The sequence below is a fragment of the Phoca vitulina genome, unplaced genomic scaffold (genome assembly GCF_004348235.1).
Source record: "Phoca vitulina isolate PV1807 unplaced genomic scaffold, GSC_HSeal_1.0 scaffold5, whole genome shotgun sequence".
NCBI lineage: Eukaryota > Metazoa > Chordata > Mammalia > Carnivora > Phocidae > Phoca > Phoca vitulina.
This window is the reverse complement of record NW_022589708.1, coordinates 78,591,799-78,618,913: the sequence shown is the minus strand read 5'-3', so window position 1 is coordinate 78,618,913 and position 27,115 is coordinate 78,591,799. Positions and strand designations below refer to the sequence as shown.

The window sequence follows — 27,115 nt, the reverse complement described above, 5'->3', positions numbered from 1 at the left end:
TCACAGTTTTGTGGACCTCAGTGGTGTCACAGGCAGAGTGATCAACTCGTGCTTAGTGACCACCACCTGCAGACAAAGATCACAGCCCAAGGAGGAAGGATAGCAAGAGCACATGTAAATATACCTAACTTCAAAGAATCACATCAAAAAAATGTAGCTCATCTCTAGGAAAAAAGGGAGTGACTATTACGGGGCAAAAAAAGCCTGGAGAAGCCAGGGGGACTGAGGACTCCCTTCACAAGAGCATCACTCCTGTCACATTCAGTTCCAGGGTCAGTGCCCTCCTCACCTCAGAAAGCCGAAGACTGACTGTGCTGAATGCCCTAGTATCTAAGCATTTGGAGGCTGGTGTGTAACACAAAGGGAACTTTATTAGCAATAAAGATTAGAAGAGAGTTGATAGTACTCACTGTGGCACCAAAGGAGTCTCTGTGTCACAGATTCTGAAGAAATTTCTCTGTGTCAGTCTGCCTTGCTGGTCTGTCTGCTGATGTGTCACCTGTTGCCTGGTACAGTGTTCTCTAAGCCAGGGGGTCGGCACACTCTTTCTGTAAAGAGCCAGGGAGTAGACAGTTGAGGCGCTGGGGCCGTACTTGCGGTGTCACGAAGGCGGGCATAGACAACACGTAAGTGAGTGGCTAAGCTGGCCTCTCTGAAGCTTCATCTTTGGACACTGAAGTTTGAATGTCTTATAAATGTCACGTGTCACAAAATATTATTGTTCTTTTGCTTTTTTTCCCAGGCTGTAAAAATGTCTGAACCCTTCTTAGCTCGCTTGATGTTCAAAAACAGGGGATGGGTGGGGTTTGGCTCCCAGACTGTGGTTTGCTGATTCCTGCCCTAGGTGGGCCTCTCGGGAAATACTGCTGGGCGTGGCAGGCGGCCTTCGAAGCGCTGGCTCCCGCCACCTAATCCACGCGCCAGCTTATGCAGTAAGATTCTTTATCACTGACCTTTCCCTCTTAACACTGTCTTAGCTGTTTACATCCCGGCCACCTCCAAATAGGTCAGACACATAACAGCAGAGTGTATGAGGTTTTGTGTCTTCAACAGGACACCCTCCTTTCCTCTGGCCCTTAGCTTATTGCCCTGCATTTGAGGTCATTGTAATTAATTGCTCAGTCCTGGTGTTCATTCAACATCTGTGGGCCTCTTTTTCTAAGTCACAGTGTCTTACATGATCTTGGGCAGCTTACTTAATCTCTTTGTCACAGATTCCTTGTCAGTCAAATGGGAGTGAAAATAGGACCTACCTAATAGGGTTGTTGAGAGGGAGAGGTGTGTTAATACATAGAAAGCACTTAACACAGTGTCTGACGCAGGCAAGCACCTGATAGGGGTGATTCCTATTTGACCAAGGAGAACGGGGGGTAGTACCTGAAATTCTGGTGTCCACATCTCTGGATAGTGAGGGTCCATGTTCTTACCTCTCCTGGATGTACGACCTTGGAGTTTGTTATTCTCAAGAGTTGTTCCTACCACCACAGGGTCACATTTATCTACGCATGAAGGTATAAATGTCAAGTGTACCTCTCTCCTACTACAGAGTACAGAGTTTATAAAGGGGCTTTTTTTTAAACAAAAATTCTAGAAATTGTATATGCAAATGAGAGTTGTATTTTTAAGTTACCAATTTGGAAAGCTGAATATTTATTCCAGTAATGCTGTTAGTCAAAACATTTGTGAAACTCCTCTTTTGGGATTTCCATCAGAGGCAAATTACAAAAAGCACAGGAAATCCAATCTAAACATTTTACTGATATATGTAATATATGTATTTAAATCTGATGAAATATGTAAAACACATATATATTACATATATCTGTAAAATATATGTACACCTTTTATATATACATGAGCACACACACACACACATACACATACACACATATTCCATCAGTTCTTTTTTCCTTTCCTGTCTTTCTGTTTATCAGTAAATAAGCATTTGTCAAGTTCCTGACCATAGCAGGTATTCAGTAAGTACCAATTCCATTTCAGCTTCTCCTTCTCCCATACATTTATATACCAGGTACTGAATTAAGCATTTAGGATATGCAAAATATAACTCAAAAACGGTAATAAATCGGGGTGCCTGGGTGGCTCAGTCGGTTAAGCGTCCAACTCTTGATCTCAGCTCAGGTCTTGATCTCACAGTCATGAGAGTTCAAGCCCTGCATTAGGCTCCACGCTCAGCCCAAATGAGTTTTTTAAAAATGTAATAAACCAGTTACCTACTTCGCATACATCTTTACTGGTTCCCTCCACAGACTTCTTCAACTGAGTGGTGCCTGTTATAGTAGCTGTCACAGTGAACTTTTCCAATTTTGATATATCCCTGTTAACTGTTTTGTTGGGTAATAATGCAAATAGATCAATAGGAGTAGGGAGTGAGGGGTGAAGTTAAACTGAGAATGGCAGCCTTAACAATGTAAAAATGAGCTGAAGTTTTTGCAGTAAAACTAGGTCCAAGCAATGGGCCTTGTAAAATTATACGAGGATTATATCATCTGAGCTGATGATGCCATTAATTTCTTAGATGGTAGGGGTTGGGAGGGTACTTTGGATCCATAGCTATGGTACACTGCCCCTTACCTTTCAAAAGGGGCAGAGGCAAAGGAAGATCAGCTTCCTCACAACAAGAGGATATATCATTTGTAAGTCGGGCTACAAAGTATGTAGACCTAAATTGGACAATAGATTCGTGCTGAAGGTCTCCAAAGTGCTGTCTGATGTTCTTCAGTATTTCTAGATATAAACAAAAATTTATTTATACTTACAGAATGAGAGATCTTCCATAGTGGTTGCATCTTTGTAGATGCCAAAGTGAGTATCATCTTGGAGGAGAGAGACCAGAAATATTTTTTAATGTCTAATGGATAGTGAAATCAGAGTTTACAGCTCACCAAAAGAGAATCACTTAAAAAGAGATTGAAAAGAGTAAGGGGCACTGTGTTTGTAACATATTCAGAGGAATAGGAAGAATTTTTTAGAAGGTTTCATTTTGGATAGCACTTTCAAAAAATAAGAAATCAGTTGATAGGCTTCCTAGCCTAGCTTAAGAGAAGGGGGGTGGATGTTGGCGAATTATTGGATATTGGTTAATTGGACCTTGAAAACTAAAAAAGGCTATTAGATTTTTCAATTAAGTTAGTGTTGGTAACCCTAACACTATCTCAGTACACTGTTGGGCAAAAATCAGATTCCAGTGATTTAAGGAGTGTATGGGATGCAGGAAGGTGGAGAAGAGGATATAAACTGTTTCTAAATAAGTAAAGACTGTCTTCCCTTAGAAAGTGTATTCATTTTTATTTGAAGAGAATGGTGAAAATTTATGTAGTCAGCCTCTTAACTTTTCTTAATTTGTTCCATGAATAGAGCCTATGTTATAAAACTCACTTTCTCACCAAAAAAGGAACTCATATTTTAAAACCTTAACTTTCTAAAATGTTACAAATAGTTTGCCTTCTTAGTATGAGTTGCCTTGTAAAAACATTGGTCAAGGGGCGCCTGGGTGGCTCAGTCGTTACGCGTCTGCCTTCGGCTCGGGTCATGATCCCGGGGTCCTGGGATGGAGCCCCGCATCGGGCTCCCTGCTCTGTGGGGAGCCTGCTTCTCCCTCTCCCACTCCCCCTGCTTGTGTTCCCTCTTTCACTGTGTCTCTCTCTGTCAAATAAATAAAATCTTAAAAAAAAAAAAAAAAACATTGGTCAAGGCAGGATGTAGTCTCTCCTCTAGCAGAAGTATTATGAGATTTTCCCCAAATCTCAAGACTGCAAGTTGCTTTTATAAGACAAGAGGGTCTAGGCTATTCTGGGGATAGGAAAAGGGTCTAAAACATAGGGCTGTGAAAAGAGATTGTGAATTTACTTTGTCTGGATATTTATCATTATTAAGACAGCAATATTCTGTGCTGCTCAACTTGGAATACCATATGGTAGGAATGTGTATATGAATAAGGCCATACTTACTCATATAAACTTTTCACAACTGTATGGAAAGTGCCACACTTTACATGGATCATTTGCCAAAAAGGCATACTTGTAGAATGGGCAAGGACTAGGTTGGCAATCAGGAAACCTCGGTTTTGCTGATGGCCTTGCCACTAACTAACTGCGAACTCTTGAACAAGTGACCTTATCTCTTTAGGCTTGTTTTCTCATCTGAAAAATAAAGAGGTTAGACTTAACCTTTTTAGTAACATTTATGTGTGTTCCTGCTGACTATGAAATTATTACCTCTATTTCTGACAGTAAGATGGACTGAATGTTCAGGGAAACTCCTCCAGGAACAGCACTTCTAAAAATGGTGAATTGAATATTGGGCAGAGAGAAAGGAAAAAAGAAAACAAGAAAATGAAAAAAATTTTTAAATAAGAAAATTAAAAAAAATGTTTTAATGCATGGCTGAGTTGGCAAGAAAAAGGGAAATTCTTTGGAAATTAAAAATGAGTAGAGGGGCACCTGGGTGGCCCAGTCAGTTAAGCGTCTTACTCTTGATCTCAGCTCAGGTCTTGATCTCAGGGTTGTGAGTTCAAGCCCTGCATTGGGCTCCACGCTGGGTGTGGAGCCTACTGGAGAAGGAGAAAGGAGAAAGGAAGGAGAAAGAAGGAGAGAGAAGGAGAAGGAGAAAAGAAAATTTAAGCCAAAGGAATAAGTGCAGAAGCTGGCATTTGTCCTAGCTAATCCCTGGTGGCCTAAAGCCTAGGTTTATAGGCCATTCATGGGGACCAAGAGATACAGTGGGGGCCCCCAAGAAGTCAGAGGTCAGTTCAAAGAATCCCTTTATAAAGCCAGGACCCTTAATAGGAAATACTGGTAGTGGGTCAACTAGAAAAGAATCCACCCCACAAAGGATGTGTTTCCACGTTGGTACTACTGGAATGTAAAAAACAGGAAAAGCTCCCTGGAAAATTACAATTCCATAGAATTCTATGGAAAATTCCTAACCATAACCCTCAATCACAGAGTTTTGGAGCTAGAATATATATTAACCTGTGTGACCTGAAGGAACCCCACCCTGAAAATTCGGCATAAAGTGGAACTGAGTTGGTGCTGCTCCCAGGTACCTAGGAGAAACAAGTTTATCCTGAAAAAATATAGTGTAAATAAGCCTCAAATACTTCCTTCAGATAAAGTTACAAAGAACAGGAACGTACAGTTGTAAAAAGTCTGAACACATGAGGAAAAACACTATGAATGAGCAACAACAGAAACTGTAGAATCCAGTTTTCAAAGACTACAGATGTTTTAATTATCAGGTAAAAATATATTTTAAAAGTAGAATATAGAGGGATTCCTGGGTGGCTCAGTCTGTTAAGTGTCTGCCTTCGGCTCAGGTCATGATCCCAGGGTCCTGGGATCAAGTTCCAAATCAGGCTCCTTGCTCGGCAGAGAGCCTGCTTCTTCCTCTGCCTGCTGCTCTTCGTGCTTGGCTCGTTCTCTCTCTCTGACAAATAAATAAAAAAAAATCTTTAAAAAAAAGTAAGAATATAGATCTCTCTTGTTATCTGAATTCAAGAACTGAATAGATTGAGATAATTTTTTTTTATAATGTGGTTATCCTCTGATACCTGAGCTCTTAAACACTGCTGTCTAAAATTTAAGAATCAGCACAGAATCCCTCACTATCCAAATTCTCACTGTAAAAACCCAGGAATCTGATCAAGGTAGTGGGTATTTTAAGTATGACAAAAGGATAAGAGAATATGAAAGTTATTAGGCAGATTGAAAACCAAATAGAACTTCCAAAAATGAAAAATATAATTGAAATTAGAAACTCACCTATTAGAAAATTTATGGTTTAAACCAGGGGTTAGAAAACTACAGTTTACAGATCAGATCTGGCTTGAGCTACCACCTGTTTTTGTCAGTAAAGTTTCCCTGGAGCACAGCCATGCTCAATCTGCCTTCATGCTGCAACAGAAACCATATGGCACACAAAACCTAAAATATTTACTCTCTGGCCCTTTACAGAAAAAGTTTGCTGGCCCTAAATAGCAGATTAGATAAGATGAGAGAGAGAATGCATGACCTGGAAGATAGAGCTGAAGAAGTTACCCAGAATGAAGGACAGAGGGTTATGGTGATGGAAAATAGGAGAGATTGAGGGACATGAAGGATGTAGTGAAAAAGGTCTAGCCTACATACAATTGGGTTAGAAAGACAGAATGAGGAAAAGGAAATAAATAATGGCCAAGAATTTTCGAGAATTAATGAGATCCTCAGATTATTAAAGTTAAATAACTCTCAAATGGGGTGAATGATACATATATCATAGCCAAGTTACAATATATGAAAGGCAGAAAAACTCTTGCTGATTTCTCAAAGTCTAAAAAGAAAACCAGAAATACTGGAACATCTTCAATGTGCGCAGACAAAATAACTATCAACTTGGAATTGTATGCCATTGAGTCTATATTTCAAGAATGAACACAATATAAAGTCATTTTAGAGCATTTTAAACCAACAGGTTCTCATTAAAAGAAATTGCAAAGAGGGTACTTCAGGCTGAGGGGGAAAAAGCCAGAGGTACAAAAAAGAAAAGAAGCAAATACGGTGGCAAATACGCTATTAAATCTAAGTATATGTTGAATATTTAAAATAATGGCAATACTCTATGTTGTAGAATTTTTAAAAATTGATTTTAAAAATCAAGATAAAACTAGATTCCTAGACTGCAGTAATATTTAAGGCAGGATGTAAGTTGTAATAGAATATAAAGCATTCAAAGATCTTCACTTTGGGAAGAAGGTAGATACTGATTAATTTTAGACTCTTAAATGTACATATTAAAATGCCTAAAATATCTAGTAAATATAAAAATAATTCAAATGGGATATATAACTTCCAAACTAGTAGAGGGTAAATATTCAAATGAACACGTAAAACAGATGTTATATGTGACTCCAGAAAGGTGGACATCAAAAGTTTTTCTTTTGAACATACGTAGCAATGGAACAAAATATAGTGTCTGGAAATAGACCCAAACATACATAGTCAATTAACCTTTAACAAAAGTGCAAAATGCAATTTTATGGAAAGAGGATAGTCTTTTCAACAAGCAGTGCTAGAATAATTGGAAATTCACATGCAAAAAAATTAACATTGATCTACACCTTGCACCACAAAAATTAACTCAAAATGGAAAATTAAAGAGGGCACGTGTTGTAATGAGCACTGGGTATTATATAAGACTGATGAATCACTGAACTCTACTTCTGAAACTAATAATACACTACATGTCAATTAATTGGAAAAACCCAAAATGGATCATATTCCTGAATATAAAACTGAAAACTATAAACTTGCAGAAGAAGACACAGGAGAAAATCTTTGTGACTTTGGGTTAGTCAGAGATTTCTTAGCTATGACATTAAAAGCATGTGATCCATAAAATTTTTTTTTTTTTTTTTTTTCAAAGATTTTATTTATTTATTTGAGAGAGCGAGAGCATATGAGAGGGAGGAGGGTCAGAGGGAGAAGCAGACTCCCTGCTGAGCAGGAAGCCCGATGCGGGACTCGATCCCGGGACTCCAGGATCATGACCTGAGCCGAAGGCAGTCGCTTAACCAACTGAGCCACCCAGGCGCCCGTGATCCATAAAATTTTTAAAAAATGGATAAATTGAACTTCATCAAAATTAACTTTTACTGCTCAAAAGACACTGCTATAAAAGTGAAAAGGGAAGCCAAAATAGGAGAAAATACTTGCAAAACACATATCTGACAAAGGACTTATATCTAGATTATAAAAAGAGCTCTTACAACTCAATAGTAAGTAGAAAAACAGCCCAATTGTTTGTTGTATTTTTTTTAATCAGGAAAATATTTGAACAAGCACTTCATAAGGAAAGGTATATGAATGAGCACATATCTGATAAAGGTTAATATCCAAAATATATAAAGAATGCCTACAACTCCATAACAAAAAAAATAGATTTTCAAATAGGCAGAGGAACAACTGAATAGACATTTATCCAAAGGATGCATACAGATGGTTAACAGACATGAAGAGATGTTCAACATCACTAATCATCAGGGAAATGCAAGTTAAAATCACAATGACATATCACACCTGTTAGAATTACTGTCATCTAAATGACAAGAGATAACAAGTATTGGCACGGATGTGGAAAAAAGGGAATCCTTGTGCACTGTTGATGGGAATATAAATTGGTGCAGCTACCATGGAAAGCAGTATGGAGGCTCTTCAAAATATTAAAAAGAGAACTATCATATGATCCAACAATCCCACTTCTGGGTTTGTATCCAGAGGAAATGAAAACAGGATATTAAAGAGATATCTGCACTCCCTTGTTCATTGCAGCATTATTCACAATAGCCAAGACATGTAAGTGTCTGTCAACAGATGAAAAGATAAAGAAGATGTGGTGTATATATGCAATAATTAATCAGCCATGAGAAATAAGGAAATCCTGCCATTTGCAACAACGTGAATGGACCTTGAGGGCATTATGCTAAATGAGATAAGTCCGACAGAAAAAGACAAATACTGTCTGATATTACTTACGTATGGAAATAAAAAAGCCAAACTTGTAGGAACAGAGAGTAGAATCATTGTTACCATGGTTACCGGGGGTGAAGTTAGAAGGTAAACAAGTTCTGGAGATCCAGTGTACAGCATTGTGATTATAGTTAACAATACTGTATTATAGTTAATACTGTATTATATACTTGAAAGTTGCTAAGAACTTAAATGTTCTCATAGCAAAAAAGAAAAAAGTAGAACTTAAATGTTCTCATCACAAAAAAGAAAAAGTAATTATGTGACATGATGGAGGTGTTAACTAGTGCTATGGTAGTAATCATATTTTAATATATATGTGTATCAAATCATCACATTGTACACCATAAACTTACATAATATCAGTTACATCTCAGTAAAGCTGGGGTAGGGGGAGTAATTCTCCAAAATCTATTAATGTTGTTATCTCCCCTGCCATTACCCCCACAGCACACAAACATACACTCATTCTCTGTATTGCTATAGATTTACTGTTATTCACAGGGATTTAGGAAAGGTAAACATGTGTCCTCAACGTTCTTGGAAAAATACACCATATACGAATAGCTAACAGACACATGAAAAAATGTTCAACATCATTAGACATCAGGGAAATTCAAATCAAAACCACACTGAGATACCACCTTACACCAGTTAGAATGGCAAAAATTAACAAGGCAGGAAACAACAAATGTTGGAGAGGATGCGGAGAAAAGGGAACTGTTGGTGGGAATGCAAGTTGGTACAGCCACTTTGGAAAACAGTATGGAGATTCTTCAAAAAGTTAAAAATAGAGCTACCCAATGACCCAGCAATTGCACTACTGGGTATTTACCCCAAAGATACAAATGTAGTGAGAAGAAGGGGCACATGCACCCCAATGTTCATAGCAATGTCCACAATAGTCAAACTGTGAAAAGAGCCAAGAGGCCCTTCAATAGATGAATGGTTAAAGAAGATATGGTCCATATATACAATGGAATATTACTCAGCCATCAGAAAGGATGAATACCCACCATTTGCATTGACATGGATGGAACTAGAGGGGATTATGCTAAGTGAAATAAGTCAAGCAGAGAAAGTCAATTTTATTATATGGTTTCACTTATATGTGGAACATAAGGAATAGCATGGAGGACATTAGGAAAATGAAGGAGGGGAAATCAGAGAGGGAGATGAATATGAGAGACTATGGACTCCGGGAAACAAACTGAAGGTTCCGGCGGGGCGGGGAGGTGGATGGGTTAGCCCGGTGATGGGTATTAAGGAGGACATGTAGTGCATCGGGCTCCCTGCTCTGCAGGGAGCCTGCTTCTCCCTCTGCCTCTGCCTCTCTCTCTCTCTCTCTCATGAATAAATAAATAAAATCTTTAAAAAAAAAAAAAAAAGAGGGCATGTAGTGCATGGAGCACTGGGTGTTATACGCAAACAGTGAATCATGGAACACTACATCAAAAACTAAAGAAGTACTGTATGGTGACTAACAACATAATAAAAAAGAAAAAAAAATTAAACAAAAAATAATAGGCAGTTTTAAGCATGATTTTAAAATACAACATATGCAAATATGGCTATACTTGACATATTTACTCTGGTGCAAAAAAAAAAAATTTGTCCTTTCTGCTTTAACCCCTGGAATTATGGGATGTATGGTTTTCCATCTTCTGAGTCTTTTTGCAAAAAGGTATTTAATGACCTTCCAAATGAGAAATTTTAAAGTCTTTTTTTTAAATACAGAAGGGAAATACGGTTTCTTTTCTGTGGGAAAACTTTTTAAAGAGTTCTTATTTTCTTATCAAAGAGAATTAAATGATTAAAAAAATTTGAGAGACATCTGGAAGGTACGCTCAACCTGGAAATGTCTTCTTTCTCAATGCCTGAAAGTTCTCCCTTAATGATGCATTATTTGCAATTCAGCAGTCTCTGTCCAGGCCCCCTTTTTATAAAATGCAAAAAGCAGAGCCAAGATTGAAATCAAATTTCATTTGCTACAATGGTCTTGCAACTTTCCCCCAACAACAATCTGCTATCCTTGGAGAATAATCACTAACAAAGTACAGTTGACCCTTGAAAAACATGGGGGTTAGGGGTGCCAATGGCCTTGCACACTCAAAAATCCAGGTATAACTTTTGACCCCCCAAACTTGACTACTAATAGCCTCCTGTTGATCAGAAGCCTTACTAATAACATAAACCATCAATTTACACATATTTTGTATGTCGTATAAATTATATGCTGTACTTAAAATAGAGTAAATATAGTAAATACAATAAATATTTACAATAAAGGAAGCTAAAGAAAATGTTAAGAAATTATCATATGGGGGCGCCTGGGTGGCTCAGTCGTTAAGCGTCTGCCTTCGGCTCAGGTCATGATCCCAGGTCCTGGGATTGAGCCCTGCATCGGGCTCCCTGTTCAACGGGGAGCCTGCTTCTTCCTCTCCCACTCCCCCTGCTTGTGTTCCCTCTCTCGCTGTGTCTCTCTCTGTCCAATAAATAAATAAAATCTTTAAAAAAAATTATCATATGGTTTCACTCATATGTGGAACATAAGGAATAGTGCAGAGGACCACAAGGGAAGGGAGGGAAAACAATGGGAAGAAATCAGAGAGGGAGACAAACCATGAAAGACTCTGGACTCCGGGAAACAAAGTGATGGTTTCAGAGGGGAGGGGGTTGGGGGTATAGGGTAACAGGGTGATGGGTATTAAGGAGGGCATATGTGGTGATGGGCACTGGGTGTTATATGCAACTAATGAATTGTTGAACACTACATCAAAAATTAACGATGTATTATACGTCAGCTAATTGAACATAATAAATTAAAAAAACTGTTAAGTCATCAAAAAATTTTAATAAGTATACAAATGAAAATTAAGCACATGAAAATATGGTCACTCACTAGTCATTGGGGAAATGCAAGTTAAAGCCACAATCAGATACCCAGTAGAAGGACTACAAAAGACTGACCATACCAAGTGATGGTGAGGATGTGGAGCAATTGTTACTCTCATTCACTGTTGATGGGAATGTAAAATGGTACAACTCTTTTAAAAAGGAGTTTGACAGTTTCTTTTAAAGTTAGACATATACTTACCATACAACCTATTCTACTGCTAGAAATTTACTCAAGAGAAATGAAAGTATGTGTCCACACAAAGACTTGTACAAATATATTCATAATAGCTTTATTTCAAATACCCCCAAACTGGAAACTACACAAAAGTCATCAACAAGGGAATAGATAAATTGTGGCATATCCATATAACTACTGAGCAATTAAATGGAAGGACCCCAGCAATAACATAGCTGAATCTCTGCTGAGTGAAAGAAGCCAGGTTTTTAAAAAAGAGCAGCCATCAGAAAGAATGAATACCCAGCTTTTACATCAACATGGATGGGACTGGAGGAGATTATGCTAAGTGAAGTAAGTCAAGCAGAGAAAGTCAATTACATGGTTTCACTTATTTGTGGAACATGAAGAATAGAATGGAGGACATTAGGAGAAGGAAGGGAAAAATGAAGGGGGGGAATCGGAGGGGGAGACGAACCATGAGAGACTATGGACTCTGAGAAACTGAGGGTTCTAGAGGGGAGAGGGGTGGGGGGATGGGTTAGCCCAGTGATGGGTATTAAGGAGGGCACATAATGCATGGAGCACTGGGTGCTATATGAAAACAATGAATCATGGATCACTACATCAAAAACTAATGATGTACTGTATGGTGACTAACATAACATAATAAAACAAAATTTAAAAAAAAAAGGCACATACTAATATATAGTGATGGAAAACATCAGTAGTTACCTGAAGATTGGGGTGGATGAATGGGGTGGAGAGTGGGAATGAGGAATTTCAAAGGGGCAAGAGGAAACTTTGAAGGGTGATAGATTTGATCATAATCCTGATTATAGTGCTGATTTTATGAGACCCCTCAATCTACACATTAAGTATGTGCTGTTTTTTGTATGTCGATTATAACTCCATATAACTGGGGCAGGGGCGGGGGTGATATTCTCCCTTGTGCTTCACAGTGTATAGAAGAGGTTTTTGTGTGAGAAACGAGGATTGAATCTATTCCTTTGCTAGGGCTGTAAAGCATCACATTGCTCGCTCCAATGAACTCTCTTAACTTCAAAGAGATAATGACGTTTCCTAAAATACTACCAAAAATGAATACTGTCTACTACAGAAAATGTAGACTTCCAGACAAAAATAAAGGAAAAATCTAAAATTACCCAGATCATACTGCTGCAAAATGTTTTTACCATGTTTCCTTTATTTACCATCATATTATGTGCATTTTCCTTCGTCACCAAATATGGTTATGCCAAATGTAAAGATGTGCAAAATTTTGCCTTTTTTAAAAAAATCATGGTCAAAACCAAAAAACTTACCATCTTAATTAACATTTTTAAGTATACGGTATTAACTATGTGCATGTTGGTGTGCAACAGGTCTCTAGAACTTTTTCATCTTGCAAACCTGAAACTCTATACCCAGTGAACAACTACTGCCCTTTTCTCCCTCCCCTTTCCCCACCACTGGCAACCACCATTCTACTCTGTTTCTTGCAAAACTAAAACTGTACCATTAAACAACAATCCTCCTCCCCTATCCCCTGGCAACCACCTTCTTTCTGTCTCTATGAATATGGCTATTTTACATATCTCGTGTCAGTGAAATCATGCACTATTTGTTTTTTTTGTGACTGGCTTATATTTTACTTAGTGTAATGTCCTCAAGGTTCATCCATGATGTAGCATATGACAGGATTTTCTTCCTTTTTAAGGGTGAATAAAAATAATATTCTATTCTATGTATATACCTCATTTTCTTTATCCATTCATCTATTAATGGACATTTAGATTGCTTCCATCTCTTGGCTATTTTAAGTATTGCTGCTATGAACAGGAGGTGTGCAGATATCTCTTCAAGATCCTTTTGAATATGTACCCAGAAGCAGAATTGCTGGATCATATGACAATTCTATTTTTAATATTTTGAGAAACCTTCATACTATTGTACATAGCACTGCACCATTTACATTTCCACCAACAGTATACAGGGGTTCCACTTTCCCCACATACTTGCCAACACTTGTTACTTTCTGTTACTTGATATTGGCCACCTAATGGGTGTGAGGTGATATTTCATTGTGGTTTTGATTTTCATTTCCCTGATGATTAGTGATGTTGAGCATCTTTTCCTATACTTGTTGGCCATTTGAATATCTTCTTTAGAGAAATGTCTATGCAAATCCTTTGCCCAATTTTTTAATTGGATTGTTTGTGTTTTTGTTGTTGAGTTATAGGATTTTTTAATAGGGTGTGGATATTAACTTCTTTTCAAATATATGGTTTGCAAATATTTTTTCTCATTACTCAGGTTGTCTTTCACCCTGTTGATTGTTGCTTTGCTGCATAGTTTTTAAAGTTTAATGTAATCCCATTTGTCTTTTCTTCCTTCTGTTGCCTCTGCTTTTAGTGTCATACCCAAGAAGTCATGCCAAATCCAATACCATGAAGGTTTTCCCCTATGTTTTCTTCTAGGAGTTTTATAGTTTCAGGTCTCATATTTGGATCTTTAATTCATTTTGAATTAATGTTTTTATATTGGGTGAGATAAGGGTCCAACTCATTATCATGTATGTGGATATCCACTTTTACCAGCACTGTTCAAGATCCTTTCTCCATTGTGTAGCTTTGGCACTCTTGTTGAAGATCAATTGACCATATACATTAGGCTTTATTTTGTGGCTGTTTATTCTGCCCCATTGGTCTGTATGTCTGTCTTTATACCAGTGCCATACTGTTTTGATCACCGTAGCTTTGCAGTATGTTTTGAAATAAGAAAATGTGAGGCCTCAACCGACAGAATGGGAGAAGATATTTGCAAATGACACTACAGATAAAGGGCTGGTATCCAAGATCTATAAAGAACTTCTCAAACTCAACACCCAAAAAACAAATAATCAAGTCAAAAAGTGGGCAGAAGATATGAAAAGACACATCTCTGAAGAAGACATACAAACGGCTAACAGACACATGAAAAAATGTTCATCATCATTAGCCATCAGGGAAATCCAAATCAAAACCACACTGAGATACCACCTTACACCAGTTAGAATGGCAAAAATGGACAGGGAAAGAAACAACAAGTGTCGGAGAGGTTGTGGAGAAAGGGGAACCCTCTTACACTGTTGGTGGGAATGCAAGTTGGTACAGCCACTTTGGAAAACAGTGTGGAGGTTCCTCAAAAATTTAAAAATAGAGCTACCCAGGACCCAGCAATTGCACTCCTGGGTATTTACCCCAAAGACACATGTAGTGAAAAGAAGGGCCATATGCACCCCAGTGTTCATAGCAGCAATGTCCGCAATAGCCAAACTGTGGAAAGAGCCTAGATGCCTTTCAGCAGATGAATGGATAAAGAAGATGTCCATATATACAATGGAATATTACTCAGCCATCAGAAAGGATGACTACCCAACTTTTAACTGGAGGAGATTATGCTAAGTGAAATAAGTCAAGCAGAGAAAGTCAGTTCTCATGTGGTTTCACTTATTTGTGGAACATAAGGAATAACATGGAGGACATTAGGAGAAGGAAGGGAAAAATGGGGGGGTGGGGAATTGGAGGGAGAGATGAACCATGAGAGACTATGGACTCTGAGAAACAAACAGGGTTTTAGAGGGGAGGGGGGAGGGGGGATTGGTTAGCCCAGTGATGGGTATTAAGGAGGGCACGTACTGCATGGAGCACTGGGTGCTATATGAAAACAATGGATCGTGGATCACCACATCAAAAACCAGTGATGTATTGTATGGTGACTAACATAACATAATAAAATATAAATAAATAAATAAATAAATAACATCAAAAAAAAAAAAAAATATGAGGCCTCCAGCTTTATTTTTCTTTCTCAACATTGTCTAGGCTATTCAGAGTCCTTTGAAATTCCATATAAATTTTAGAATGTTTTTTCTAATTCTGAAAACATGCCATTGGAATTTTTATAAGGATTGCATTGAATCTATAGATTTCTTTGGGTAGTATGGATATTTTAATAATATTAAGCCTTCCAGCCTATGAGCACAGGTTGTCTTTCTACCGTCTGTGTCTTCTCTAATGTCTTTCAGCAGTGTCTTGTAGTTTTCAGTGTATATCTCTTTCACCTCCTTGGTTACATATATTCCTAAATATCTTATTATTTTTGATGATGTCATAAATGGAATTGCTTTCTTAATTTTGAATTTTTTTTCAGATTGTTCATTGTTAGTGTATAGAAATACAGTTGATTTTTGTGTTAATTTTGATTCTGCCATTTTTCTGAAGATGTTCTAACAGTTTTTGGGTGGAGTCTGGGGTTTTCTATGTGTAATAAGATCATGTCATTTATGAACAGACATAATTTAGCTTCTGCCCTTTGTATTTGAATGCCTTTTATTCCTTTTTCTTGATAACTGCCCTGGCTAGAAATTCCAGTACTAGGTAGAATAAAAGTGGTGAGCGTGACCATCCTTGCCTTGTTCCTGATCTTGGAGGGAAAGCTTTCAGTCTTTCACCATTTAGTATTATGTTCATTGTGGGCTTTTCATATATGGCCTTTATTATGTTGAGATCATTTCTTTCTAATTCTAATTTGGTTAGTGTTTCATCTTGAAAGAATGTTGAGTTTTGCCAAATGCTTTTTCTGCATCATTGAAATGATCATATGGTTTTTGCTCCTTCATTCTATTAATGTGATGTATTATACTGACTGGTTTTCATATGTTGAACCATCCTAGCATTCCAAGAATAAATTCCACTTGGTCCATGTGATGTATGATTCTTTTAATATGTTGTTAAGTTAAATTTGCTAGCATTTTGTTGAGGATTTTTGCATTAATAGTCATCAGGGATATTGATCTATAGTTTTTTTATAGTATCTTTGTATGATTTTGGTATCAGTGTAATGCTTTCCTCATAGAATGAGTTTGGAAGTATTCCCTCCTCTTCAGTTTTTTTGGAAGTTTGAGAAGTATTGGTGTTATTTCTTCTTTAAATATTTGGTAGAAGGACGCCTGGGTGGCTCAGTCGGTTAAGCATCTGCTTTCAGCTTAGATCATGATCCCAGGGTCCTGGGATAGAGCCCCACATCAGACTTCTAGCTCAGCGGGGAGTCTGCTTCTCCCTCTGCCTGCCGCTCCCCCCCACACACACACACGCTTGTGCCCACTCACTCCATCTCTCTCTCTCTGACAAAATCTTTAAAAAAAAAAATAAATATTTGGTAGAATTCTCCAGAAAAGCCATCTGGTCCAAGGTTTTCCTTTGTTGGGAGGTATTTGATTACTGATTAAATCTCTTGTTAGTTATTGATCTGTTCACATTTTTTATTTCTTCACGATTCAGTCAGTACATTTTATGTTTCTAGAAACTTATTTCTTCTATGTTACCCAGTTTTTTCACATAAAATTGTTCATAGTAGTCTCCTACGATCCTTTTTATTTCTGTGGCATCAGTTGTACTGTCTCCTTTCATTTCTGATTTGATGATTTGTCTTCATTTCTTCACTCGTTATTTGCCTTTTTTCTTTTTCTCATTCTAGCTAAGGATTTGTCGATTTTCTTGAACTTTTCAAAAAACGAACTCCTAGTCTTGTTTATTTTTTCTATGATTTTTATCTGCTATATTGTGTTTATCTCTGTTCACATATTTACAATTTCCTTCGTTCTGATAAATCAAGTTTAGTTTGTTCTTCTCTTTTTAATTCCTTGAGGTGTTTATTTAGGTTATTAATTTGAGATATTTCTCCTTTTTTATGTATTTATAACTACACTGCTCTTAGCACTGCTTTTGCCACATCCAGTAAGTTCTGGTATGTTTTGTTTTCATTTTCATTTGCTTCAAGACACTTTTAAATTTCCCTTATGATTTCTTCTTTGGCTCATTGACTGTTCAAGAGTGTGACTGATATGATTTCAATCTTCTTAAATTTGTTAAGACTTGCTTTATGGCTAACCTGTGATTTATCCTGGAGAATTAATTGTTCCATGTGCACTTGGAACGTTTATTCTGCTGTTGTTGGATGATGTGTTCTGTAAATATCTATTCAGTCTAATTGATCTAAAGTGTTGTTCAAGTCCTCTTGTTTCCTTTTGATCTTCTGGCTGGTTGAGCTATTATGGAAAGTGAGATATTGAAATCTCTTACTATTACTGTGTTACTATCTTTTCTTCAGTTCTGTCAATATTTGCTTCATATATTGGGTGGTCTGCTGTTAAGGTGCATATATAATTGTTATATCTTCCTGGTGAATTGGCCCTTTGATCATTATATAATGTCTCTCTTTGTCTCTCTGACAGTTTTTGATTTAAAGTCTATTTTGTTTGAAATAAGTATGGGCATTCCTGTTCTCTTTCTGTTACCAATTACATGGAATATCTATTTTCATCATTTCACTTTCAGGCTATGTATGTCATTATATTTAAAGTTAGTCTCTTATAGGTAGCATATAGTGGATTTTTTTTTTTTTAACCCATCGGCCACTCTAGGTCTTTCTGTTGGGGAGTTTAATCCATTCATATTTAAAATAATTACAGATAGGGAATTATTTACCATTGCCATTATGTTAATTTTTTGTATGCCTTTAGTAATTTTGTCCTCTTCCTCTCTTGCTGCCTTCTTTTGTGTGTCATTGTTTTTTTCATTTGTTTGTTTTTATTTTTTTGTAGCAGCATACTTTGAATCCTTTCTCATTTTCTTCTGTGCATCTTCGGTAGGTATTTTCTTTGTGGTTACCATGGGAATTACATAAAAGATCCTATAGTTAAAACAATCTATTTTAAACTAATAACAACTTAAATCACATACAAAAACTTAACTCCATTGCCCCAACACTATGTTATCAATGTTAGAAATTACATCTTTTTATCATTTGTATTCATTAACATCATTTTATAGTTATAGTTATTTTTATGCTTTTATCGTTTATATTCTATACCTGAATTAGAAGTGATTTATGTACTACCACGACAGTATTACTGGGTTCTGTGTTTATCTCTATATTTACCTTTACAGAGAGCTTTATATTTTCATATGATTTGTCTCTTACAGTCTAGTGTCCCTTTTGTTTCAACTTGAAGGATTCTGTTTAGCAATTCATGCAGGGCAGGTCTAGTGGTGATAAAGTCCCCCAGCTTTTGTTTTATCCAGGAAAGTCTACTTCTCCATCCTTTTTGAAGGATAGTTTTGCCAAATATAGTATTCTTGGTTGGCATAGTTTTCTTCCAGCACTTTGAAGATATCATCCCGCTCTCTTGTAGCCTTTAATGTTTCTGCTGTGAAAGCTCATCATTGTATGCTAGCTCCCTTGTTTATGATGAATTAGCTTTTCTCTTGCTCATTTTAAGATTCTTTGTCTTTGAATTTTCAGTTTGATTATAATGTGTCTCAGTGTGCACCTTTTTAGGTCCATCCTATTTGGAGTTCCTTGAGTTCTTGAATTTGGATATTCATTTCCTTTCTCATATATGGGAAGTTTTCATCCATTATTTCTTCCAATAGTCTCTCTGCCCCATTCTTTCTCTCTTCTCTTTCTGGGATTCCCGTAATATGTATATTGATATGTTTAGTCCCCAAATCTGAATTATATCCCATAATTCTCTTAGGCTTTCTTTACTTTTTTCATTCTGTTTTCTTTTTGTTTTTCTGATATAGTAATTTCAAATGACCTATCTCTGAGTTCACAGATCCTTTATTCTGCCTGATCACGTCTGTTTTCGAACCCTTATGGTGAATTTTTCAATCCAGTTATTGTATTCTTCAGCCCCAGAATTTCTATTTGGCCCTTTTTTAGTTTCTATCTCTGTTGATAGTTTACTTTCATTCGTGCTTCATTTTCCTGATTTTATTTATTGTCTATGTTCTCTTATAGCACATTGAGCTTATTTAAGACAATTATTTTGAATTTTTTGTCAGGTAATCAATAGGTCTCCATTTCCTGAGGGTCAATTTCTGAAGATAATCTCAAAGTTTGTTCATTTCACTTACCTGCTATTTTTAAAATCTTGGACATTTTATTTTATTTTACTTTTTAAGATTTTTTTATTTATTGAGAGTGCAAGAGAGCGAGAAAGAGAGTGAGCGAGAGAGTGAGTGAGGTGAGGAGCAGAGGGAGAAGCAGTCTCTCTGCTGAGCAGGGAGCCTGACATGGAGCTCGATCCCAGGACTCCAGGATCACAACCTGAGCCGAAGGCAGCCGCTCAACCAACTGAGCCACCCAGGCGCCCCAAATCTTGGCCATTTTAATAGGCAGTGTTGAATCTTACATTTTGAATTACGTGAAGGTTTAAATTATGTAATACTTGATACCTACAAAAGAATCAATGTAGCACTCTTAAGTTACAAAGCATATAAAATTAATGAAGCCATCAAACATTAGAACCAGAACATTACTGCTATGCCTACCTATGTGCTTTTTTCCACTCCATCTCCTGCCTTTCCCACAGGTAACCACTGTGAGATTTTTTTTTTTTATGTTTTATATACAGGTTTACATTTTTTTAGTTTCTCGCCTTTTCACATACAATTTTATCATGTATGCAAACACTGTTTTTAATTTTGCTTGTTTTTAAGCTTTCTAAAAATGGTATCACTCAGTATGTAGTGTTCTGACTTGATTTTTTTCACTTTAAATATACAAAGTTTAAATATTTTTATATATTTATTGACCAGTTGTACTGTTTACTTTGGGAATTGTCTATATACATTGTCCATTTCATAGGGGTATTCTTTATTTTCTGGTGTACGTAAGTTTCAAGAATCCGTATTACTCTAAATTCTATGATTCTAAGATATTTCTCTTATAAAAGTGTCATTTGTAAGTTTTAGTGTTAATTGATTGATAATTCAGATAAATTGATCTCCAGATTCTTGTTTTTGGAAGCTACTTGATATTTTAACTTTTCTCTAGGAAATAGTAATTGTGTTTTTTTTGCTATAATGAAATGAATATAATAACTTGTTTCATTATTTAGGCATAAAACTCACCCAGACTTACAAATGCTTATTGATCCATTTACACCTGCCCATGTATGGCAGTGTTATTCCATGAAAGTTGATTGAAAATGATGAAATGAAGATACTCACAATATACCCTCACTGGTGTTTATAATAAAAAATGTTTGAAAACTATATTCATGGATTTTCAATTGGACATTTGAAGTTTTTCTTTTTTTTTTTTTTCTTTAAAGATTTTATTTATTCATTTGAGACACAGAGAGAGAGAGCATGAGCAGGGAGAGAGGCAGAGGGAGAGGGAGAAGCAGGCTTCTCGCTGAGCCAGGAGCCCGATGTGGGGCTCGATCCCAGGACCCTGGGATCATGACCTGAGCTGAAGGCAGACGTTTAACCATCTGAACCACCCAGGCACCCCATTTGAAGTTTTTCTAAGGAGGTCAGTTTTTATTTTTTAAAGTTTGCTTTTTCCACAGGAGTGGAATCCTTCAGTATGTTAGGATTTCAGAAGGGCTATGGTTGCCTGAGAGAGATGTCAGAGTTTTGTTTTATTCATATAGGTAACCTATATCTATATGAAAAGTGAAAAAAGAAATACTGCCTAGAGCAATGGTCTTCAAACTTTTTGACCTGAGCTCACTCAAGCCCTTTGGAAGATACGCATTTACACTTAGAGACGGAAAAGATGGGCCTAATTGTAACAAAAAATTAGAGAGGAGCAAAACAATAAAAAACATACCATTCAGTGCCTAAAACTAAGGATATTATTGGGAGGAAATGGTAATGTTTTTTACAAAAACTTAGAACTTATAATTTTTGCTCAGTTGGCTACCATTAAAATTTGAGGATTTTAAAGACCATCTTGTTTTGTTTATTCCCAGAGACATTATCAATAAACTAAAATATAAAATATACTCAGAAAAGAAATGATTGGTATATGTTGATAGACAATTTTCATTAAAAGTGAAGCTCCCATAATAGGAAAAAATGACATTGTGGGAATTTTAAGGGAAAGAAATAAAAAATGTGGGGCTAGAGGAGTGTTTCTTTAAAAAAAATATAATGGAAATTTAACCTTGAGAAGTACTACTAATGTTTCCTATTAATGTGAGTGTTCAACCCTGTCTGAAAATCTTCCATGATATGGATTGCAGTGTTTCCAAGGCAGCCAGCCCATATTGGGATGCTATAATCCTCTTAAAGTTTTTCCTCATACTGAGCCAAAATATATTCTATAGAGGGCAAATCTAATCCTCTCCTACATGAACATTTTCTGAATGTTTAAAGAAAGTAATTATATGATCTAGGTCCTCTCCTACCTCTTCTGCTGTTTCTCATTTGATGTGATTTTAGGGCTTCTCACCAGCCTTGATAATGAAGTTGATGATACGGCTCATGCTGATCTTATGACTTCCTATTTGTTCTTTCCCCAGCTGCTCTTTGTTCTTTGCTAGGTTATACTCATCAACATGGTCTCTAACTTCTCACCAGTGAATCTATAAAATTGAAACCTGTAACTAAGCATACATGTGAAAGACTACATATAAAGACTACTTTTAGGTGATGTTTTATCTATGTTATAGATTCTCAACAAGAGGTTTCTTTTAAGTTTCAGGAAACAAGAATTATATCCCTCAGAAGTTGGCTTCCAAATGAAATAACCTGTTTCTTGGCAAATAAGTATACTTTAAGATTCATAATGTAGTGTTATGTTTTTTCAACCTATTAAACAAATGCATTTTTATCTTTGTGTTTTCAGATAGTGGCCAGAACTGTAGTGCCAGTAGTAAAGGTGAACGACTAAGTGCCAAACTCAGAGCTTTGCCTGGGACAAACGAACCTTATGAAAGTAGCAGTAACAAAGAAATAGGCAAGTGCTGGTGTTCCCCACCCAGTTTCTACAGGCATAACAGGTCTGGAGCAGATTTGGTGAGATGGCAAAAATATATAATTGGGCATTAAGGATTTTTTATATATAGACAAAATTTTAAATGACTTGGGAGAACATTTCTGTTCACTCAGTTGTTCAGTTTAGCTTATGAGACAAATTGGTTTCACATTTGTTGTTTTTCTTTATTATTCTAATATAACAATCTATTTTGAAACCTAGATGCCTCCTATGTGGATCCACTTGGCCCTCAAATAGAAAGACCAAAAACTGCAGCCAAAAAAAGAATTGACGAGGATGATTTTGCTGATGAAGAATTAGGAGATGATTTGCTTCCCGAATAATATACACTTTAAAATTTTACTTATTAAAGGAAAGAAATTGCCTTACAAGATAATACTTATGTGAGACTTTGGATTAAACACCCCAATTTTAATTTTGTACACTGTCAAAACCTTAAATAAGTGTATTCTGTTCTATGAGATGGGTCCAAGTTTTGTTTTGTTTATATGGAATAAAGATATGTGAAACTAATACTTTAGTACTTCCTTACTCTTGAAAACATTGACCACAGTAAGAAATACATTTTGTAGCACCACCTAGTACCTACACATACGTGTAAGTATGTGGGTGTGCTCACGAAAATTTACCCTACTACTGTAGTGCATGCTGATATTTTCTGTGATTTCATTAAAACAAAGTTTAGCAATGAAAATACTACATTGATTTCATGGTTCACAGCTTGTAAAATGTGCTAAGACATATCATTGATGGATCTGTAGTTAAGCTTAATTACTTAGAGTTTAGAAACTGTTAAAGTCTTTAGAAGATTTGCCTCACAGGGATTTAATACTATTAAAACAATTATGTTTTGGATACTATAGTAAGAGAAACACCAAAACATAACCCTTTTGCTCTTTTCTGTATTTCCTTTCTACCTTCAGTCCAGTGGCATGTACCAATAGCATTGAACAATGACAGCTCTAAGAATGCTTTTCCCATTCATGACTTGGGGTATGGGATGGAGGCCAGGACTGCCCGCATTTTGCTTTAGCAATGTGTTTGGCTGATCAGTAATGTCCAGAGGAATTGCAATGATGGGGCAATCAGAAGAGGCTTATCTTTAACACTTCACTAGAGAGGGTGGATCCATCCATCTTATTTAACATTGTCTCCACAATGTGCACACTACTGTTAGGTGCAGGAAGAGGAAAACCAAAATTAGATCATCGTTTCTGCTCCCAAGATGGTTATGATCTAATGGAGTCATTCAACAAGGGCACTAAATATCTACTATGTGCTAGATTCTCTGGATATGGCAGTGAACAAGACAGAACAAGACCCTGCCCTCGAAGAGCTTAAATCCTGGTGGGGAAGGCAGACAATAAATATGTATTTTTTTAAAGGACTTTAGATGTTGCTAAGTGCAGTTAATTAAATGGAGTAATGTAATAGGGAGTGATGGTGAAGGGAGGGGCTCATTTAGATGGAAGAGTCAGGGAAGACCTCTCTAGGAGGTGGCATTTGTATTAACACCAGAACGATGAAATGAAGAACACTGAAATTGGAATGATTTGTGTATGGCCCACCAGGGTGGGTGGTATACAAGATATACAGGGAAGTGAAAGGAGGTAAGGTCCAAGATGTAGGCAGGGGCCAGATCACATAGATCCTATAAATAGAGTTTGAGTCTTATTCTAACAATAGAGAAGCCCTTAGAAAGTTTTGTGCAAGGAAGGAGAGTGATGTGATTTAACTTTAGAAACTGGCAATCACACCGGTTGCCGGGAAGATGAATTGACAGGTGGGCAGGTTGGAGGTGAAGGAAAGGGTTGGAACTACTAGTAGCCTGGGCAAGAAATGAAGATGACTGAGACCAGGTGTTTATTTTTTATTTTTATTTTTTTTTAAAGATGTTGTTTATTTGCCAGAGAGGGAGAGCACAAGCAGGGGGAACGGCAGGCAGAGGGAGAAGCAGGCTCTCTGCTGAACAAGGAGCCCAACTCGGGACTTGATCCCAAGACCCTAGGATCATGACCTGAGCCAAAGCCAGATGATTAACTGACTGAGCCACCCAGGCATCCCTTATTTATTTTTTTTAGTTTTTATTTATTTGAGAGGGTGAGAGCATGAGCAGGAGGAGGGGAAGAGGGAGAAGCAGACTCCCCGCTGAGCAGGAAGCCCCATGTGGGGCTTGATCCTGGGACTGTGGGATCATGACCTGAGCCAAAGGCAGACCCTTAACCAATGGAGCCACCAAGGCGCCCCTGAGACCAGGTTTTTAGCAATAGACATGAGAATTGGTCAATTCAGCATCCATTTTGGAGGCAGACATCAGAAATATTTACTAATGGATTGGATATGGGGATATGGGAAAGAGGAAAGGATGAGGAAATGTGACTGAGGAATGGAGAGGCGTGGATGTGGGGGGGGGGTGTCAGCCATGATTTAACCATCCTAAATTTGAGATGTCTCTTCAGCATCCAACTGGAGATATAAACAATGCAGTTAGATTTACAAACTTGGAAATTGGAAGAGGTAAGGGCTGGAGATGCAAGGTGTAGAGACAGTATTCAATACCACTGCAATTGAATGAGGCCACTTAGGGAAAGTGAGGATAGAGAAGTCTAAGCAACCAGCCCTGGAGGTCATGAAAGAGGAGGTCAGAAAAAAAAAAAAAAAAAGACTGAAAGGAGCAGTAAGTGATGTAGGAAGTTTCACATTTGAGGGGAGTGGGACTTCCAGTTCTAAGGAGGATGCAATAGGTCATATTAGGCCAATGCTCCTACTGTAACTAGTTAACTAGGGGGGAAAAACAAATCATTGCAAAAATCATGTTTAAAGTCACTGGACAGCTGTGGGAGCAATAAGATTAAAATTCCAGACTGGAGGGCGTCTGGGTGGCTCAGTTGTTAAGCGTCTGCCTTCGGCTCAGGTCGTGATCCCGGGGTCCTGGGATCAAGCCCCACATCTGGCTCCCAGCTCAGCGGGAAGCCTGCTTCTCCCTCTCCCACTCCCCCTGCTTGTGTTCCCTCTCTCTCTGTCAAATAAATAAATAAAATCTTTAAAAATAAATTCCAGGCTGGAAAGAGTTCATTCTAGATGAGTTGATGATCTGGCTTTCTTCATCGCTAGAGACATTTGTCAGTTTTGAGCATGGGCTGAAAATTGGGATTGGCCAGAAAAAGGGGGTCTTCTAGGGAAAAGAGAAACTAGCAGAACTTTTGGTTGTTATGTGGTTGTGGTTGGCACAACACATTAAAAACTTCAAGAAGTCTCAAATTTCTGACCAGTTTTCTACCATGGGCATTTGCTGAGCTTTATGATGGTACTGGAGGCTGGGAAACTGGGCTGTAGGCTTTTAAAGTTTTAAAAGCCTAAGAAGGAGATTTAAAGTTAAATCTCCCACAATCTTAGGGTCCTTAGGGGACAAAGTCCTGCTATAGGGAAGGGCTTTCTACAAATACACAATTTGTCTACCCTCAGGACATTTGCTATTTTGTGAGCTGTGTGGAGTAGGAGGCCAATGATCTAAATTCAAAACCTCCAGAGGCTGACTTGACTCTCTTGCAGTCTTTCACAGCTGAGGAGATAGTTCTGCCAGGCTCTTGATCAAAAGCCTGGAAGGACAGCCATGAACCAGGGGTGGACTGACTTATAAAAACTACAACCCAGCCCCAACCCAGCTCAGTCTCTGATTGGACTGACATCATAAGTTCCAAATCATTTCTGACTAGCAGAAGAAAGAAGAACTTTCTCTGGTAACAATATCATTTGTAGTTTCTGTGGTTCTTATATATAACACATTAGGCATACAGTAAAAAATAAAGAGTAAGAAAATGGCCAACAAACAAAACATAAATAGAAGACCCTTAGATAATCCAGATAATGGACCTAACAGATAGGCTTTAAAATAACTATGATTAGTATATTAAATAAAATAGAGAAAGATGGATAAAATGGATGAAAAGATAGAGAATTTCAACAGGATATTGGAATCTATGAACAAGGATCAAATGGATAACCTAGAACTGAAAGATACAATATTTGAATTAACTTATTTGGATGGATTTAACAATGTACTGGACAAAGCAAAAGTCAGGATTAGTGAAGCCATCATTAGAAAATATCAAAATTGAAGCACAAATGAAATAAGAAGGGAAAGATAAAGCAAATGAACAAATAATCCAGTCAAGAAATGGGCAGAAGACATGAACAGACATTTCTCCAAAGGAGAAATACAAATGGCCAACAGACACATGAAAAAATGCTCAACATCACTCAGCATCAGGCAAATACAAATCAAAACCACAGTGAGATACCACCTCACACCAGTCAGAATGGCTAAAATTAACAAGTCAGGAAAGAATAAATGTAAGCGAGGATGTGGAGAAAGGGGAACCCTCTTACACTCTTGGTGGGAATGCAAGCTGGTACAGCCACTCTGGAAAACAGTATGGAAGTTCTGTTAAAGTTAAAAATAGAGCTACCTTATGACCCAGTAATTGCACTACTAGGTATTTACCCAAAGATACAAATGTAGTGATCCAAAGGGGCACCTGCACCCCACTGTTTATAACAGCAATGTCCACAATAGACGAACTGTGGAAAGAGCTAAAATGTCCATCAATAGATGAATGGGTAAAGAAGATGTAGTGTATATATATACACAATGGAATATTACTCAGCCATTAAAAAAAAT

The 27,115-nt window shown here is 37.2% G+C and overlaps 1 protein-coding gene across 4 annotated transcripts in view; it reads left to right on the top strand.

Moving 5' to 3' along the window:
* IFT88 (intraflagellar transport 88) overlaps nt 1-22,949 on the top strand; it is a 147,506-nt gene extending 124,557 nt beyond the window's left edge. For 2 of the 4 annotated variants that reach the window (XM_032403385.1, XM_032403381.1), the window contains exons 25-26: nt 22,285-22,395; nt 22,636-22,949. In XM_032403385.1, the coding sequence (XP_032259276.1) occupies nt 22,285-22,395; nt 22,636-22,757 (233 nt within the window). In that variant the 3' untranslated portion in view covers nt 22,758-22,949. The remainder of the gene's footprint in view (nt 1-22,284; nt 22,396-22,635) is intronic. The other 2 variants (XM_032403384.1, XM_032403383.1) reach the window with 1 other exon arrangement.
* The last annotated feature ends 4,166 nt before the right edge of the window (nt 22,950-27,115 follow it).